We start from the raw sequence: 19,673 nt of genomic DNA, 5'->3' as shown, positions 1-19,673 counted from the left end.
CGCCTGCCGAGCACCCACCCTCGTCGTAACGTTAACAGAACTGCGGGAAAGCAGTGTTCCTGTGTCCTAGGTGTCCTAGTTAGCTAATGGTGTGGCTCCCGCCTCCCCCTGTGTACCGGAGTCCCAACTAACTAGCTAGCTAGTGCACAGTGTCCTTCGACCCAGCCTGCCGAGCACCCACCCTCGCCGTAACGTTAACAGAACTGCGGGAAAGCAATGCACGACAGGCAGAAGCGACGGACACTGTCTTCTTCTTCTTCTGTGGCAACGAACTGTAAAGGTACATTACCACCTCCAGTTGGACTGGAATGTCGCCCTCGACTCCCACCTCTGTACCAGAGTCCCACTGTAGCTTAAACATTCACCAATAGAAGTATATGCGGGAACCCTCACATGTGAATTGCAGTTCCCAGTCACACCTTTCTCTAGCTTTAATGGTGTGCCACAAAACAACTAAAAAATAAGCATACTATCTCAATAAAACACAATTTTCCACTGCCATTTTGGGATTTTCGGACAACTTCCGTATGTTGCACACCGTGTTCAGCCAATCAGGTTGCAGCAGTCTGTTGTTAATCCCTGGCTGAACACTGGGCGCAACATCAGGAAGTAGCATTAGCCACTCTAGCAAGGGTGGTGGAAAATTGTGTTTTGTTAAGACAGTACGCATATTTTCCCATTTTTTCCCCCAACGGACATAAAGATATGGAGGAATCTGATGCCTTTCTAGCCAGAATGGAAGATGCTTTGTGTAGGAACTGGTTGCAGTAGGACACGAGTGTATTTTCGTCTGGACACAGCCTAGATGATAGTGGAGATCTAGCGCCCACTAGTGGTTGCCTAGGATGTGGACACCAAGGAACTTGAATCTCTCAATTTGCTCCACTGCAGGCCCGTCTTTTTCCTGGAGTCCACAATCATCTCTAATGCTTGTGGGGTCAAAATGAGCAAATCAGAGAATACCATCATGACAGTCTCATCTTTCTATAGAGTGGTCACATTATTTCTCCAAACCGTTGGAACTGTACAGATGTTTTTATTGAGAAAACAATGTTTTTGGGATGCCTCATGGTCTGACAAATGTGGAAGGCCTCCAAATTCGGGGAAAAAAATCAAATCAAATGTTATTTGTCACATACACATGGTTAGCAGATGTTAATGCGAGTGTAGCGAAATGCTTGTGCTTCTAGTTCCGACAATGCAGTAATAACCAACGAGTAATCTAGCTAACAATTCCAAAACTACTACCTTATACACACAAGTGTAAAGGGATAAAGAATATGTACATAAAGATATATGAATGAGTGATGGTACAGAGCGGCATAGGCAAGATGCAGTAGATGGTATCGAGTACAGTATATACAGTGCCTTGCGAAAGTATTCGGCCCCCTTGAACTTTGCGACCTTTTGCCACATTTCAGGCTTCAAACATAAAGATATAAAACTGTATTTTTTTGTGAAGAATCAACAACAAGTGGGACACAATCATGAAGTGGAACGACATTTATTGGATATTTCAAACTTTTTTAACAAATCAAAAACTGAAAAATTGGGCGTGCAAAATTATTCCGCGTTTGCGGAAGGCCTCCAAATGCGGAAGTCCTCCAAATGTGGAAGGCCTCCAAATGTGGAAGGCCTCTATTGACGGATGTGGTATTTTGAGACACAGCCCATGCAAGAAACATCTCTACCGTAAACAGACACATTCTGATTGGGATTTTTGTATTATGCTAATTAGATTGCCTCAGGGGCACCATAGTTTTTATTTTATTTTCATGATTTAAAAATAAATTACCTAAGTACTTTACACCACTGCTAACAATACTTACAGTTTGCAATGATAGTACATTTTTTCACATCTAAATGAGTGATAACCTTTTATGAGACCATGTAGCTTGTCTTTGCCAGTTTTAGTCTGTACTTACTGTTATTGACTGTAGACATTATGGCGAGTTCTGTAAGGGTAGTAGCTTGTCCAGAGAGGATGGAAAACTTTAGTGGAAAACGTATTTAAAACTCTTTGGCTTGGCTGCCTGTGATGTCACCTTTAGGCCAGGTGGGGGCATAAGAATGTGAGGAATTTTACAACACTTCTACAGATAGCTACTAGGATTACTTTCTCTGCATGAATTAATTGAAGATGAAAAAAGGAAATCGTTGCTATTGTCTGACTCCGTGTTAACGTAGAACCATAGATAACTGGATTTTGATCTACTAAATATATGCCACCGAGTAGGATCCCTCTTATGGTAAAACAACAAACATTTTCGAATTAAATTATTAATTAGGTCTAAATCAAAATGTTGATAATTATGTACAAAATAACTTTATTGACGACTTTTTTGGTGAACTGACGTTATTGTCAGAAGTATGTCCCGCCCATTTAACCCTCACAGTATTTTCCGCACCTTCATTGGTTTCACACAAGGAAGGCGTTTGGTATAATGAACCCTAGTCCATTTTGACTGGATAGCGTTACGTCACTCAAAACTGTTGCTTGGCAGCGTTACTTGGTGGTGTTGTCAAGCGGAGGCTTACTGTTGCTGCAATTAAAATTCCTGCCTTGGATGTGGACTATGGGTCCAGTTCATCACTTTACAAACACTGAGTGAGTAACGTTTTTTTTGTCGTCCATTAGAAATACTGAGTAGGTAGGAAAATACCGTACGTTTAAGATGACGTGTTTTTATCAGCCGTTTTATTTAGGCATTTAGTGCGTAGTATCCCCTCTGTAGAGCACGTAGTTAGGTTACTCGATGCTGGATCTGTGTGGCTAGCAAGCTAACGTTAGATCAAGGGCATAATGTCAATCCTGTACTGTGTAACGTTAAGTGCAATGTTCTCGTGTTGGATTTTCTTGTTCTTTGTTTTCTTATGTTGTTTAGCTGTCTAGTATTGATATGATAGAGAGCTCTCTAGCTGCCTGACACCCAGTACAGTAATATGTGTGGGTTAAAAAACATGCTCCTGCTAGCCTACTTGCATCACACACACACACACACACACACACACACACACACACACACACACACACACACACACACACACACACACACACACACACACACACACACACACACACACACACAGGCTCTAACGGACCTTTTGAACACATTGATTTGAGTTATGGCTGAACTATTGTCTAGGTCTAGCCTGACTGTGGATATTTAACATGTAGCTTCATACAATTAACCTATAATCCAATTACTAATAGGCCTGCACTGCATAGGAGTAGGGTTTCCAGGTTTCATTACTAATAGGTATGTACTGTATAGGAGTAGGATTACAAGGTTTTAATACTAATAGGTCTGTACTGTATAGGAGTAGGGTTTCCAGGTTTCATTACTAATAGGTCTGTACTGTATAGGAGGAGTAGGGTTTCCAGGATTCATTACTAATAGGTCTGTACTGTATAGGAATAGGGTTACAAGGTTTTAATACTAATAGGCCTGCACTGCATAGGAGTAGGGTTTCCAGGTTTCATTACTAATAGGTCTGTACTGTATAGGAGGAGTAGGGTTTCCAGGATTCATTGCTAATAGGTCTGTACTGTATAGGAGGAGTAGGGTTTCCAGGATTCATTACTAATAGGTCTGTACTGTATAGGAGGAGTAGGGTTTCCAGGATTCATTACTAATAGGTCTGTACTGTATAGGAGGAGTAGGGTTTCCAGGATTCATTACTAATAGGTCTGTACTGTATAGGAATAGGGTTACAAGGTTTTAATACTAATAGGCCTGCACTGCATAGGAGTAGGGTTTCCAGGTTTCATTACTAATAGGTCTGTACTGTATAGGAGGAGTAGGGTTTCCAGGATTCATTACTAATAGGTATGTACTGTATAAGAGTAGGGTTTCCAGGATTCATTACTAATAGGTATGTACTGTATAGGAGGAGTAGGGTTTCCAGGATTCATTACTAATAGGTATGTACTGTACAGGAGGAGTAGGGTTTCCAGGATTCATTACTAATAGGTCTGTACTGTATAGGAGGAGAAGGGTTTCCAGGATTCATTACGAATAGGTATGTACTGTATAGGAGTAGGATTACAAGGTTTTAATACTAATAGGTCTGTACTGTATAGGAGGAGTAGGGTTTCCAGGATTCATTACTAATAGGTCTGTACTGTATAGGAGGAGTAGGGTTTCCAGGATTCATTACTAATAGGTCTGTACTGTATAGGAGGAGTAGGGTTTCCAGGATTCATTACTAATAGGTCTGTACTGTATAGGAGGAGTAGGGTTTCCAGGATTCATTACTAATAGGTCTGTACTGTATAGGAGGAGTAGGGTTTCCAGGATTCATTGCTAATAGGTCTGTACTGTATAGGAGGAGTAGGGTTTCCAGGATTCATTACTAATAGGTCTGTACTGTATAGGAGGAGTAGGGTTTCCAGGATTCATTACTAATAGGTCTGTACTGTATAGGAGGAGTAGGGTTTCCAGGTTTCATTACTAATAGGTATGTACTGTGTAGGAGTAGGATTACAAGGTTTTAATACTAATAGGTCTGTACTGTATAGGAGTAGGGTTTCCAGGTTTCATTACTAATAGGTCTGTACTGTATAGGAGGAGTAGGGTTTCCAGGATTCATTACTAATAGGTCTGTACTGTATAGGAATAGGGTTACAAGGTTTTAATACTAATAGGCCTGCACTGCATAGGAGTAGGGTTTCCAGGTTTCATTACTAATAGGTCTGTACTGTATAGGAGGAGTAGGGTTTCCAGGATTCATTACTAATAGGTATGTACTGTATAAGAGTAGGGTTTCCAGGATTCATTACTAATAGGTATGTACTGTATAGGAGGAGTAGGGTTTCCAGGATTCATTACTAATAGGTATGTACTGTACAGGAGGAGTAGGGTTTCCAGGATTCATTACTAATAGGTCTGTACTGTATAGGAGGAGTAGGGTTTCCAGGATTCATTACTAATAGGTCTGTACTGTATAGGAGGAGTAGGGTTTCCAGGATTCATTACTAATAGGTCTGTACTGTATAGGAGGAGTAGGGTTTCCAGGATTCATTACTAATAGGTCTGTACTGTATAGGAGGAGTAGGGTTTCCAGGATTCATTGCTAATAGGTCTGTACTGTATAGGAGGAGTAGGGTTTCCAGGATTCATTACTAATAGGTCTGTACTGTATAGGAGGAGTAGGGTTTCCAGGATTCATTACTAATAGGTCTGTACTGTATAGGAGGAGTAGGGTTTCCAGGATTCATTACTAATAGGTCTGTACTGTATAGGAGGAGTAGGGTTTCCAGGATTCATTACTAATAGGTCTGTACTGTATAGGAGTAGGGTTACAAGGTTTTAATACTAATAGGTCTGTACTGTATAGGAGTAGCCTACTGTATGGTTTCATTACTAATAGGTATGTACTGTATAAGAGTAGGGTTTCCAGGTTTCATTACGAATAGGTCTGTACTGTATAGGAGGAGTAGGGTTTCCAGGATTCATTACGAATAGGTATGTACTGTATAGGAGGAGTAGGGTTTCCAGGATTCATTACGAATAGGTATGTACTGTATAGGAGTAGGGTTACAAGGTTTTAATACTAATAGGTCTGTACTGTATAGGAGTAGCCTACTTTGCTTGCTAGCTAGCCAACTACGGCTAACTCACAGTCACGTCAAACGTCAGAAAGAATAACTACAGTAGCTGCATTTGTTTAATTTTTTTTCTAGTGACATTTATTTGTATACATCCATAACGATGACCTAATGAGGCGTGATTTCACCTGGCGTAGAAAATGTGCTCTCTCGTCAGGAAACTGTTGTTGAGAGGAGCTAGCCAACAACACAGCTAACACAATCACCTCAAACTAAAGCTTGACACTGTTGTTGAGAGGAGCTAGCCAACAACACAGCTAACACAATCACCTCAAACTAAAGCTGGAAAGACTACAAACTAGCTGCACTTCGTTTTGTTTGACCTTTTTATCAATTTACATTTCTTTAAATATATCCATGTGCACTATCAGTCAAATGTTTGGACACACCTACTCATTCCAGGGTTCTAGAACACCTACTCATTCCAGGGTTCTAGAACACCTACTCATTCCAGGGTTCTAGAACACCTACTCATTCCAGGGTTCTAGAACACCTACTCATTCCAGGGTTCTAGAACACCTACTCATTCCAGGGTTTTTCTTTATTTTTATACTATTTTCTACATTGTAGAATAATAGTGAAAAAAACACATGGAATCATTTAGTAACCAAAAAAAGTGTTAAACAAATCCAAATATATTTGAGATTCTTCAAAGGAGCCACCCTTTGCCTTGCTGACAGCTTTGCACACTCTTGGCATTATTCTAAAGAAATAAAAACAACGACAGTAACAACGACAATAAAAACAAAAAGACAGTGAACAATAACAGTAACAAGGCTGTATACAGTAGAGAGGCTGTATACAGTAGAGAGGCTGTATACAGTAGAGAGGCTGTATACAGTAGAGAGGCTGTATACAGTAGAGAGGCTGTATACAGTAGAGAGGTTATATACAGTAGAGAGGCTATATACAGTAGAGAGGCTATATACAGTAGAGAGGCTGTATACAGTAGAGAGGCTGTATACAGTAGAGAGGCTGTATACAGTAGAGAGGCTGTATAAAGTAACGAGGCTGTATACAGTAGAGAGGCTGTATACAGTAGAGAGGCTGTATACATTAGAGGTTGTATACAATAACAAGGCTGTATACAGTAACGAGGCTGTATACAGTAGAGAGGCTGTATACAGTAGAGGTTGTATACAATAACAAGGCTGTATACAGTAACGAGGCTGTATACAGTAGAGAGGCTGTATACAGTAGAGAGGCTGTATACAGTAGAGAGGCTGTATACAGTAGAGAGGCTGTATACAATAACAAGGTTGTATACAATAACGAGGCTGTATACAGTAGAGAGGCTGTATACAGTAGAGAGGCTGTATACAGTAGAGAGGCTGTATACATTAGAGGTTGTATACAATAACAAGGCTGTATACAGTAGAGAGGCTGTATACAGTAGAGAGGCTGTATACAGTAGAGAGGCTGTATACAGTAGAGAGGCTGTATACAATAACAAGGCTGTATACAGTAACGAGGCTGTATACAGTAGAGAGGCTGTATACAGTAGAGAGGCTGTATACAGTAGAGAGGCTGTATACAGTAGAGAGGCTGTATACAGTAGAGAGGCTGTATACAGTAGAGAGGCTGTATACAGTAACGAGGCTGTATACAGTAGAGAGGCTGTATACAGTAGAGAGGCTGTATACAGTAGAGAGGCTGTATACAGTAGAGAGGCTGTATACAGTAGAGAGGCTACACACAGACACCGTTTAGTCAGGCTGATTGAGGTAGTATGCACATGTAGATATGGTTAAAATGACTATGCATACAGTATATGATGAAGAGAGAGTAGCAGTAGCCTCGCTACTGTTATTTTATTGTTGCTCTTTAATTATTAGTTATTTTTCTTTTTTACTTCAGTTTATTTTAGTAAATACTTTCTTAACACTTATTTTTCTTAATTAAGGGCTTGTAAGTAAGCATTTCACTGTAAGGTGAAACACCTTACAACACCTGTTGTATTTGGCGCATGTGACATACAATTTGATTTGATTTAACATTTTGCCAGCTGATTCATGATTTCGACTGGCTGAGAAACGCTGCCTGGCTGTCTGTCTTGTCCCGACTCCCGACACGTTAATTACTATGGGAAAGCTGGAGATCGAATTTGAATATTGAAACAACATTGCAAATGTCTGCGAGACAGACAGCAAGGTTGATACACATCTCCACTGTTAAACTAAATGTTAGTCTAAAGGAAATGTGAGATAATGTCTAGATGCTTTTTATAGTGTGGATCAAGTTTATAAATTGCCTGGCTGGGCTGATGAGACAGTGGATTGTGCAGTCAGATGGAACAGAGTAAATAGACATTTTAACATCATAGATTTAACCGGTGGTAACTTCTGGAATAGACATCGGCTGGAATGAGCTTTTAACCAATCAGCATTCAGGATTAGACCCACCCGTTGTATAAAATAATAGGTCTCCTTGTTGTCATTGGCAACAATTGTTCCCTAATTTTCTTATATAATCCAGATGTTTATTTTCAGGAGCATATCTGTTTTTCTCTTGTAGTCTGTGTTCAGTAACACCGTGCTGGTGAGGATAATTTGCCAGCTGATTTGAAGGTGTTGAATTCCACTGACTCTGTCCATTACCACGCATGATTCATCCTGTTGTTGGAAACCAAATGAAGGCATGATCTTCTACACTGCTCACTGCATTCCTGTTCACATTGTGCAGCGGTTGCTGCTGAAACAAAAGAGGAAGGATCATCTGTGTTGTGTGTTCAGCTGTTTGCAGAGCTTAGTTGCAGGAGATCAGCCACCACCTATAATCACCTGTAGCCTTCTGATCTGAGCCTGTCAGTTAGTGGAGAGAGAGGGAGCAGCAGAGTCATGTTGACTGTACTAGGATGCTGCCTGCCTGGTTTATTTTAGCTCTGGATTCTGCATACTGAACCCACAGCTATGTGGGAGATGAGGAGAGGAGGTGTTCATGAACAGTCAGCACTTAAAGGGATAGCTCACTCATAAAAGTTGGCCAGGTGTTTTCAGACCTAAAAAGTTAGCCTAATTATGTTCGATTCCTCTGCTCATTGTTGTGACTTCTTCTGTGTCCAGGTGAGGATGATCTGGTGAGGGAAAACCATTGAAAGGAGAATGTGTCGCGTCCTGAGGCCCACTGGTAGTCAACCCCTCCCAGGATCCAGGAGACCAGCCCAGACCCCCCTCCTCTAGCTGGGACACCTCTCTGACCCCACCTTGGACCTCACCCCAGCTGCCTTTTAACTTCATGAAGAACTCTGACGTTGGTGATGTGATGAATAAATTTGAAGTCCTTGGGATCGTAGGTGAAGGTAAGATCACTAGCTACGTTACTACCTTACCCACAGAATTGTTAGAAAGCCTCTGTATGTGTGTGTGCCGGCGCGCCTGCTTATGGTTATGGATCATGAAGCACTATAGAAATTAGAGGTTGACCGATTAATTGGAATGGCCGATTAATTAAGGCCAATTTCAAGCCCAGGGAGGAGCGAGGAGAGGGACGGAAGCTATACTGTTATACTTGCAATACTAAAGTGCATATAAGAACATCCAATAGTCAAAGGTAAATGAAATACAAATGGTACAGAGGGAAATAGTCCTATAATTCCTATAATAACTACGACCTAAAACTTTTTACCTTGGAATATTGAAGACTCATGTTAAAAGGAACCACCAGCTTTCATATGTTCTCATGTTCTGAGCAAGGAACTTAAACGTTAGCTTTCTTACATAGCACATATTGCACTTTTACTTTCTTCTCCAAAACTTTGAAAAGAAAATTGAACATGTTTCATTATTTACTTGATGCTAAATTGATTTTATTGATGTATTATATTAAGTTAAAATAAGTGTTCATTCAGTATTGTTGTAATTGTCATTATTACAAATTAATAAATAAAAATCGGCCGAGGTATCGGTGTTGAAAAATCATAATCGGTCGACCTCTAATAGAAATCAGAACATTTTTTCGGACTAGGCTACATAATACTGGAACGAGATATTGTGCCAGCCAGCCAGCCAGCCATGGTAACATGTCTTTCTCGCTCATGTTGTTGGTTTCCTGCAGTTCCCCTCTACCCAGTCCCTTCCCCCGCCCCATCCCCTTACCCAGTCCCTTCCCCAGCCCCAGCCCCATCCCCTCTACCCAGTCCCTTCCCCAGCCCCATCCCCTCTACCCAGTCCCTTCCCCAGCCCCATCCCCTCTACCCAGTCCCTTCCCCAGTCCCATCCCCTCTACCCAGTCCCTTCCCCTCTACCAAGCCCCATCCCCTCTACCCAGTCCCATCCCCTCTACCCAGTCCCATCCCCTCTACCCAGTCCCTTCCCCTCTACCCAGTCCCTCTACCCAGTCCCTTCCCCAACCCCATCCCTCTACCCAGTCCCTTCCCCAACCCCATCCCCTCTACCCAGTCCCTTCCCCAGCCCCATCCCCTCTACCCAGTCCCTTCCCTAACCCCATCCCTCTACGCAGTCCCTTCCCCAACCCCATCCCCTCTACCCAGTCCCTTCCCCAGCCCCATCCCCTCTACCCAGTCCCTTCCCCAGCCCCATCCCCTTACCCAGCCCCTTCCCCAGCCCCATCCCCTCTACCCATCCCCTCTACCCAGTCCCTTCCCCAGCCCCATCCCCTCTACCCAGTCCCTTCCCCAGCCCCATCCCCTCTACCCAGCCTCTTCCCCAGCCCCATCCCCTCTACCCAGTCCCTTCCCCAGTCCCATCCCCTCTACCCAGTCCCTTCCCCTCTACCCAGTCCCTCTACCCAGTCCCTTCCCCAACCCCATCCCTCTACCCAGTCCCTTCCCCAACCCCATCCCCTCTACCCAGTCCCTTCCCCAGCCCCATCCCCTCTACCCAGTCCCTTCCCCAGCCCCATCCCCTTACCCAGCCCCTTCCCCAGCCCCATCCCCTCTACCCAGCCCCATCCCCAGCCCCATCCCTTCTACCCAGCCCCTTCCCCTGCCCCATCCCCTCTACCCAGCCTCTTCCCCAGCCCCATCCCCTCTACCCAGTCCCTTCCCCAGCCCCATCCCCTCTACCCAGTCCCTTCCCCAGCCCCATCCCCTCTACCCAGTCCCTTCCCCAGCCCCATCCCCTCTACCCAGCCCCATCCCCAGCCGCTTCCCCTCTACCCAGCCCCATCCCCTTACCCAGTCCCTCCCCAGCCCCATCCCCTCTACCGAGTCCCATCCCTCTACCCAGCCCCATCCCCTCTACCCAGTCCCATCCCCTCTACCCAGTCACTTCCCCTCTACCCAGACCCTTCCCCAGCCCCATCCCCTCTACCCAGTCCCTTCCCCAGTCCCATCCCCTCTACCCAGTCCCTTCCCCTCTACCAAGCCCCATCCCCTCTACCCAGTCCCATCCCCTCTACCCAGTCCCATCCCCTCTACCCAGTCCCTTCCCCTCTACCCAGTCCCTCTACCCAGTCCCTTCCCCAACCCCATCCCTCTACCCAGTCCCTTCCCCAACCCCATCCCCTCTACCCAGTCCCTTCCCCAGCCCCATCCCATCTACCCAGTCCCTTCCCTAACCCCATCCCTCTACCCAGTCCCTTCCCCAACCCCATCCCCTCTACCCAGTCCCTTCCCCAGCCCCATCCCCTCTACCCAGTCCCTTCCCCAGCCCCACCCCCTTACCCAGCCCCTTCCCCAGCCCCATCTCCTCTACCCAGCCCCTTCCCCAGCCCCATCCCCTCTACCCAGCCCCTTCCCCAGCCCCATCCCCTCTACCCAGTCCCTTCCCCAGCCCCATCCCCTCTACCCAGTCCCTTCCCCAGCCCCATCCCCTCTACCCAGTCCCATCCCCTCTACCCAGTCCCTTCCCCTGTACCCAGTCTCTCTACCCAGTCCCTTCCCCAACCCCATCCCTCTACCCAGTCCCTTCCCCAACCCCATCCCCTCTACCCAGTCCCTTCCCCAGCCCCATCCCGCTACCCAGTCCCTTCCCCAGCCCCATCCCCTCTACCCAGTCCCTTCCCCAGCCCCATCCCCTCTACCCAGTCCCTTCCCCAGCCCCATCCCCTTACCCAGCCCCCTCCCCAGCCCCATCCCCTCTACCCAGCCCCTTCCCCAGCCCCATCCCTTCTACCCAGCCCCTTCCCCAGCCCCATCCCCTCTACCCAGCCTCTTCCCCAGCCCCATCCCCTCTACCCAGTCCCTTCCCCAGCCCCATCCCCTCTACCCAGTCCCTTCCCCAGCCCCATCCCCTCTACCCAGTCCCTTCCCCAGCCCCATCCCCTCTACCCAGCCCCATCCCCAGCCGCTTCCCCTCTACCCAGCCCCATCCCCTTACCCAGTCCCTCCCCAGCCCCATCCCCTCTACCCAGTCCCATCCCTCTACCCAGTCCCATCCCCTCTACCCAGTCCCATCCCCTCTACCCAGTCCCTTCCCCTCTACCCAGTCCCTTCCCCAGTTCCATCCCTTCTACCCAGTCCCTTACCCATCCCCATCCCCTCTACCCAGTCCCTTCCCCAGCCCCATCCCCTCTACCCAGTCCCATCCCCTTACCCAGCCCCATCCCCTCTACCCAGTCCCTTCCCCAGCCCCATTCCCTCTACCTTGTCCCTTCCCCTCTACCCAGTCCCTTCCCCAGTTCCATCCCTTCTACCCAGTCCCTTCCCCAGCCCCATCCCTTCTACCCAGTCCCTTCCCCAGCCCCATCCCCTCTACCCAGCCCCTCCCCCAGCCCCATCCTCACTACCCAGTCCCTTACCCAGCCCCATCCCCTCTACCCAGTCCCTTACCCAGCACCATCCCCTCTACCCAGTCCCTTACCCAGCCCCATGCCCTCTACCCAGTCCCTTCCTCAGCCCCTTCCCCTCTACCCAGTCCCTTCCCCAGCCCCATCCCCTCTACCCATCCCCTAAACAATTTAACAATAACATGATCATGCAGTTTTCGTGCTTTATTTCACAAGCGAGAGGTTGAGTGTTGTGACCTAGCTGCTTTCTCTCTCTCACTCTCTTGACAGAACTAAATAAATGGTCCATTTCAGATAGGTTACAACTGGCATTATGTACAGTGCCTTGCGAAAGTATTCGGCCCCCTTGAACTTTGCGACCTTTTGCCACATTTCAGGATTCAAACATAAAGATATAAAACTGTATTTTTTTGTGAAGAATCAACAACAAGTGGGACACAATCTTGAAGTGGAACGACATTTATTGGATATTTCAAACTTTTTTAACAAATCAAAAACCGAAAAATTGGGCGTGCAAAATTATTCAGCCCCCTTAAGTTAATACTTTGTAGCGCCACCTTTTGCTGTGATTACAGCTGTAAGTCGCTTGGGGTATGTCTCTATCAGTTTTGCATATCGAGAGACTGAAATTCTTTCCCATTCCTCCTTGCAGAACAGCTCGAGCTCAGTGAGGTTGGATGGAGAGCATTTGTGAACAGCAGTTTTCAGTTCTTTCCACAGATTCTCGATTGGATTCAGGTCTGGACTTTGACTTGGCCATTCTAACACCTGGATATGTTTATTTTTGAACCATTCCATTGTAGATTTTGCTTTATGTTTTGGATCATTGTCTTGTTGGAAGACAAATCTCCGTCCCAGTCTCAGGTCTTTTGCAGACTCCATCAGGTTTTCTTCCAGAATGGTCCTGTATTTGGCTCCATCCATCTTCCCATCAATTTTAACCATCTTCCTAGTCCCTGCTGAAGAAAAGCAGGCCCAAACCATGATGCTGCCACCACCATGTTTGACAGTGGGGATGGTGTGTTCAGGGTGATGAGCTGTGTTGCTTTTACGCCAAACAACTTTTTGCATTGTTGCCAAAAAGTTCAATTTTGGTTTCATCTGACCAGAGCACCTTCTTCCACATGTTTGGTGTGTCTCCCAGGTGGCTTGTGGCAAACTTTAAACGACACTTTTTATGGATATCTTTAAGAAATGGCTTTCTTCTTGCCACTCTTCCATAATGGCCAGATTTGTGCAATATACGACTGATTGTTGTCCTATGGACAGAGTCTCCCACCTCAGCTGTAGATCTCTGCAGTTCATCCAGAGTGATCATGGGCCTCTTGGCTGCATCTCTGATCAGTCTTCTCCTTGTATGAGCTGAAAGTTTAGAGGGACGACCAGGTCCTTCCATTTCAATATTATCGCTTGCACAGTGCTCCTTGGGATGTTTAAAGCTTGGGAAATCTTTTTGTATCCAAATCAGGATTTAAACTTCCTCACAACAGTATCTCGGACCTGCCTGGTGTGTTCCTTGTTCTTCATGATGCTCTCTGCGCTTTTAACGGACCTCTGAGACTAACTAAATAATTTTGCACGCCCAATTTTTCAGTTTTTGATTTGTTAAACAAGTTTGAAACATCCAATAAATGTCGTTCCACTTCATGATTGTGTCCCACTTGTTGTTGATTCTTCACAAAAAAATACAGTTTTATATCTTTATGTTTGAAGCCTGAAATGTGGCAAAAGGTCGCAAAGTTCAAGGGGGCCGAATACTTTCGCAAGGCACTGTAGGTTTGGCTGCGTTCATGTTGATTAATCAGGGCTGATTGGACAGCAGCACCACATGGTGCCAGGCTGGCTTTGCATCATTCTCTCTCTTTATCAAACAGAGGGCGAGCAAATATTCTCTTGTTCAGGTTGTCCCTGTGCCTGTCTCTCTGGTGCATTCCATTTCTACCGGTGTAGTTAGCTGCAGTTAGCCACAGTGAGGGACTTCCTTCTCCATAATAGAGGAGCCAGACACAGAATGAGCTCTCTCTTCTGAAAGGGGACAGTAGGCAGGAAGGAATCACTGGGCTCATATTTATGGATTCATCTGAAAACTTTGCCAAGGCGTTGCCAAGGCGTAGCTCAGGCTTCATTCATCTGTGTACTGTAAGCACCTCAACACTGAGCTATTAGAACCGGTCCAATGTACTGTCACTGTCTGACCACTTTGCATGGTCAACCTAATAAGCAGTTCTAGGCTCTCTTCTGAACCACGTCTACCGATACGGGCAGACGTCCCGCCATGTTCTACATTCATCCTGTCAGCATTTCATGTGACCAGGCTGTTGGTTGATACTCTCTGTTTATCTGAATAAACTAGCTGCTGAAGGTCATGTTGTTAACAACAAACAGGGAAGCTTTAGGTCAGGAGGTCTACAGTGCTGCTGTGTAAGTTAAAATGGAGTGCCTGATGATATTTTAAAGTACTGCTCTCTCCACCAGGTGCCTATGGAGTGGTCCTGAAGTGCAGACACAAGGTAAGATCTTTCATATAATGACATCAACTATCCTTTTCTGAGACCCATCATTACCACTTCTAAACACTGATGTAGGTAATTAACCTGAACCAAAAAAATATACCAAAATACAGGATGTTTGATTGTTTTAGGCAAGATGGTATTGTATAGGAACAGCAGGGTCGGGATCAGACTGTGTAGCCCTACATGAGCTAGTAGTTAGTAGACAGCAGGGTCAGACTGTGTAGCCCTACATTAACTAGTAGTTAGTAGACAGCAGGATCAGACTGTGTAGCCCTTCATGAGCTAGTAGTTAGTAGACAGCAGGGTCAGACTGTGTAGCCCTACATGAGCTAGTAGTTAGTAGACAGCAGGGTCAGACTGTGTAGCCCTACATGAGCTAGTAGTTAGTAGACAGCAGGGTTCGGTCAGGCTATGTAGCCCTACATGAGCTAGTAGTTAGTAGACAGCAGGGTCAGGGTCAGACTGTGTAGTCCTACATGAGCTAGTAGTTAGTAGACAGCAGGGTTCGGTCAGGCTATGTAGCCCTACATGAGCTAGTAGTTAGTAGACAGCAGGGTCAGGGTCAGACTGTGTAGTCCTACATGAGCTAGTAGTTAGTAGACAGCAGGGTTCGGGTCAGACTGTGTAGCCCTACATGAGCTAGTAGTTAGTAGGCAGCAGGGTCAGGGTCAGACTGTGTAGTCCTACATGAGCTAGTAGTTAGTAGACAGCAGGGTTCGGGTCAGACTGTGTAGCCCTACATGAGCTAGTAGTTAGTAGGCAGCAGGGTCAGACTGTGTAGCCCTACATGAGCTAGTAGTTAGTAGGCAGCAGGGTCAGACTGTGTAGCCCTACATGAGCTAGTAGTTAGTAGACAGCAGGGTCAGACTGTGTAGACAGCAGGGTCAGACTGTAGCCCTACATGAGCTAGTAGTTAGTAGACAGCAGGATCAGACTGTGCAGCCCTACATGAGCTAGTAGTTAGTAGACAGCAGGGTCAGACTGTGTAGCCATACATGAGCTAGTAGTTAGTAGACAGCAGGGTCAGACTGTGTAGCCCTACATGAGCTAGTAGTTAATAGACAGCAGGGTCAGACTGTGTAGCCCTACATTAACTTGTAGTTAGTAGACAGCAGGGTCAGACTGTGTAGCCCTACATGAGCTAGTAGTTAGTAGACAGCAGGGTCAGACTGTGTAGCCCTTCATGAGTTAGTAGTTAGTAGACAGCAGGGTCAGACTGTGTAGCCCTACATGAGCTAGTAGTTAATAGACAGCAGGGTCAGACTGTGTAGCCCTTCATGAGTTAGTAGTTAGTAGACAGCAGGGTCAGACTGTGTAGCCCTACATGAGCTAGTAGTTAGTAGACAGCAGGGTCAGACTGTGTAGCCCTACATGAACTAGTAGTTAGTAGACAGCAGGGTTCGGTCAGACTGTGTAGCCCTACATGAACTAGTAGTTAGTAGACAGCAGGGTCAGACTGTGTAGCCCTACATGAGCTAGTAGTTAGTAGACAGCATGGTCGGGGTCAGACTGTGTAGTCATACATGAGCTAGTAGTTAGTAGAGAGCAGGGTTCGGGTCAGACTGTGTAGCCCTACATGAGATAGTAGTTAGTAGGCAGCAGGGTCAGACTGTGTAGCCCTACATGAGCTAGTAGTTAGTAGACAGCAGGGTCAGACTGTGTAGCCCTACATTAACTAGTAGTTAGTAGACAGCAGGGTCAGACTGTGTAGCCCTACATGAGCTAGTAGTTAGTAGACAGCAGGGTCAGACTGTGTAGTCCTACATGAGCTAGTAGTTAGTAGACAGCAGGGTTAGGGTCAGACTGTGTAGCCCTACATGAGCTAGTAGTTAGTAGGCAGCAGGGTCAGACTGTGTAGCCCTACATGAGCTAGTAGTTAGTAGACAGCAGGGTCAGACTGTGTAGACAGCAGGGTCAGATTGTGTAGCCCTTAATGAGCTAGTAGTTAGTAGACAGCAGGATCAGACTGTGCAGCCCTACATGAGCTAGTAGTTAGTAGACAGCAGGGTCAGACTGTGTAGCCCTACATGAGCTAGTAGTTAGTAGACAGCAGGGTCAGACTGTGTAGCCCTACATGAACTAGTAGTTAGTAGACAGCAGGGTCAAACTGTGTAGCCCTACATGAGCTAGTAGTTAGTATACTGCAGGGTCAGACTGTGTAGCCCTACATGAGCTAGTAGTTAGTAGACAGCAGGTCAGACTGTATAGCCCTACATGAGCTAGTAGTTAGTAGACAGCAGGGTCAGACTGTGTAGCCCTACATTAACTTGTAGTTAGTAGACAGCAGGGTCAGACTGTGTAGCCCTACATGAGCTAGTAGTTAGTAGACAGCAGGGTCAGACTGTGTAGCCCTACATGAACTAGTAGTTAGTAGGCAGCAGGGTCAGACTGTGTAGCTCTACATGAACTAGTAGTTAGTAGACAGCAGGATCAGACTGTGTTGCCCTTCATGAGTTAGTAGTTAGTAGACAGCAGGGTCAGACTGTGTAGCCCTACATGAGCTAGTAGTTAGTAGACAGCAGGGTCAGACTGTGTAGCCCTACATGAGCTAGTAGTTAGTAGACAGCAGGGTCAGACTGTGTAGCCCTACATGAACTAGTAGTTAGTAGACAGCAGGGTCAGACTGTGTAGCCCTTCATGAGCTAGTAGTTAGTAGACAGCAGGGTCAGACTGTGTAGCCCTACATGAGCTAGTAGTTAGTAGACTGCAGGGTCAGACTGTGTAGCCCTACATTAACCAGTAGTTAGTAGACAGCAGGGTCAGACTGTGTAGCCCTACATGAACTAGTAGTTAGTAGACAGCAGGGTTCGGTCAGACTCTGTAGCCCTACATGAACTAGTAGTTAGTAGACAGCAGGGTCAGACTGTGTAGCCCAACATTAACTAGTAGTTAGTAGACAGCAGGGTCAGACTGTGTAGCCCTACATGAGCTAGTAGTTAGTAGACAGCATGGTCGGGGTCAGACTGTGTAGTCCTACATGAGCTAGTAGTTAGTAGAGAGCAGGGTTCGGGTCAGACTGTGTAGCCCTACATGAGCTAGTAGGTAGTAGACAGCAGGGTCAGACTGTGTAGCCCTACATGAACTAGTAGTTAGTAGACAGCAGGGTCAGACTGTGTAGCCCTACATGAGCTAGTAGTTAGTAGACAGCAGGGTCAGACTGTGTAGTCCTACATGAGCTAGTAGTTAGTAGACTGCAGGGTCAGACTGTGTAGCCCTACATGAGCTAGTAGTTAGTAGACAGCAGGTCAGACTGTATAGCCCTACATGAGCTAGTAGTTAGTAGACAGCAGGGTCAGACTGTGTAGCCCTACATTAACTTGTAGTTAGTAGACAGCAGGGTCAGACTGTGTAGCCCTACATGAGCTAGTAGTTAGTAGACAGCAGGGTCAGACTGTGTAGCTCTACATGAACTAGTAGTTAGTAGACAGCAGGATCAGACTGTGTTGCCCTTCATGAGTTAGTAGTTAGTAGACAGCAGGGTCAGACTGTGTAGCCCTACATGAGCTAGTAGTTAGTAGACAGCAGGGTCAGACTGTGTAGCCCTACATGAGCTAGTAGTTAGTAGACAGCAGGGTCAGACTGTGTAGCCCTACATGAACTAGTAGTTAGTAGACAGCAGGGTCAGACTGTGTAGCCCTTCATGAGCTAGTAGTTAGTAGACAGCAGGGTCAGACTGTGTAGCCCTACATGAGCTAGTAGTTAGTAGACTGCAGGGTCAGACTGTGTAGCCCTACATTAACCAGTAGTTAGTAGACAGCAGGGTCAGACTGTGTAGCCCTACATGAACTAGTAGTTAGTAGACAGCAGGGTTCGGTCAGACTCTGTAGCCCTACATGAACTAGTAGTTAGTAGACAGCAGGGTCAGACTGTGTAGCCCAACATTAACTAGTAGTTAGTAGACAGCAGGGTCAGACTGTGTAGCCCTACATGAGCTAGTAGTTAGTAGAGAGCAGGGTTCGGGTCAGACTGTGTAGCCCTACATGAGCTAGTAGTTAGTAGACAGCAGGGTCAGACTGTGTAGCCCTACATGAACTAGTAGTTAGTAGACAGCAGGGTCAGACTGTGTAGCCCTACATGAGCTAGTAGTTAGTAGACAGCAGGGTCAGACTGTGTAGCCCTACATGAACTAGTAGTTAGTAGACAGCAGGGTCAGACTGTGTAGACAGCAGGGTCAGATTGTGTAGCCCTTAATGAGCTAGTAGTTAGTAGACAGCAGGATCAGACTGTGCAGCCCTACATGAGCTAGTAGTTAGTAGACAGCAGGGTCAGACTGTGTAGCCCTACATGAGCTAGTAGTTAGTAGACAGCAGGGTCAGACTGTGTAGCCCTACATGAACTAGTAGTTAGTAGACAGCAGGGTCAGACTGTGTAGCCCTACATGAGCTAGTAGTTAGTAGACAGCAGGGTCAGACTGTGTAGCCCTTCATGAGTTAGTAGTTAGTAGACAGCAGGGTCAGACTGTGTAGCCCTACATGAGCTAGTAGTTAGTAGACAGCAGGGTCAGACTGTGTAGCCCTACATGAGCTAGTAGTTAGTAGACTGCAGGGTCAGACTGTGTAGCCCTACATTAGCCAGTAGTTAGTAGACAGCAGGGTCAGACTGTGTAGCCCTACATGAGCAAGTAGTTAGTAGACAGCAGGGTCGGGGTCAGACTGTGTAGTCCTACATGAGCTAGTAGTTAGTAGACAGCAGGGTCAGACTGTGTAGCCCTCCATGAGCTAGTAGTTAGTAGGCAGCAGGGTCAGACTGTGTAGCCCTACATGAGCTAGTAGTTAGTAGACAGCAGGGTCAGACTGTGTAGCCCTACATGAGCTAGTAGTTAGTAGACAGCAGGATCAGACTGTGTAGCCCTTCATGAGTTA

The 19,673-nt window shown here is 46.2% G+C and overlaps 1 protein-coding gene across 2 annotated transcripts in view; it reads left to right on the top strand.

The window, feature by feature from the left end:
• Positions 1 to 2,472: 2,472 nt before the first annotated feature.
• The window catches only part of LOC110523943 (cyclin-dependent kinase-like 5), a 178,416-nt gene continuing 161,215 nt past the window's right edge, over positions 2,473 to 19,673 (top strand). For both annotated transcript variants that reach the window (XM_036980806.1, XM_036980846.1), the window contains exons 1-3: positions 2,473 to 2,608; positions 8,674 to 8,909; positions 14,774 to 14,808. In XM_036980806.1, the coding sequence (XP_036836701.1) occupies positions 8,846 to 8,909; positions 14,774 to 14,808 (99 nt within the window). In that variant the 5' untranslated portion in view covers positions 2,473 to 2,608; positions 8,674 to 8,845. The remainder of the gene's footprint in view (positions 2,609 to 8,673; positions 8,910 to 14,773; positions 14,809 to 19,673) is intronic.

Source organism: Oncorhynchus mykiss, chromosome 1 (genome assembly GCF_013265735.2).
Source record: "Oncorhynchus mykiss isolate Arlee chromosome 1, USDA_OmykA_1.1, whole genome shotgun sequence".
NCBI lineage: Eukaryota > Metazoa > Chordata > Actinopteri > Salmoniformes > Salmonidae > Oncorhynchus > Oncorhynchus mykiss.
Note: the sequence above shows the minus strand (reverse complement) of the source record. Positions and strands in the feature narration are given on the sequence as shown.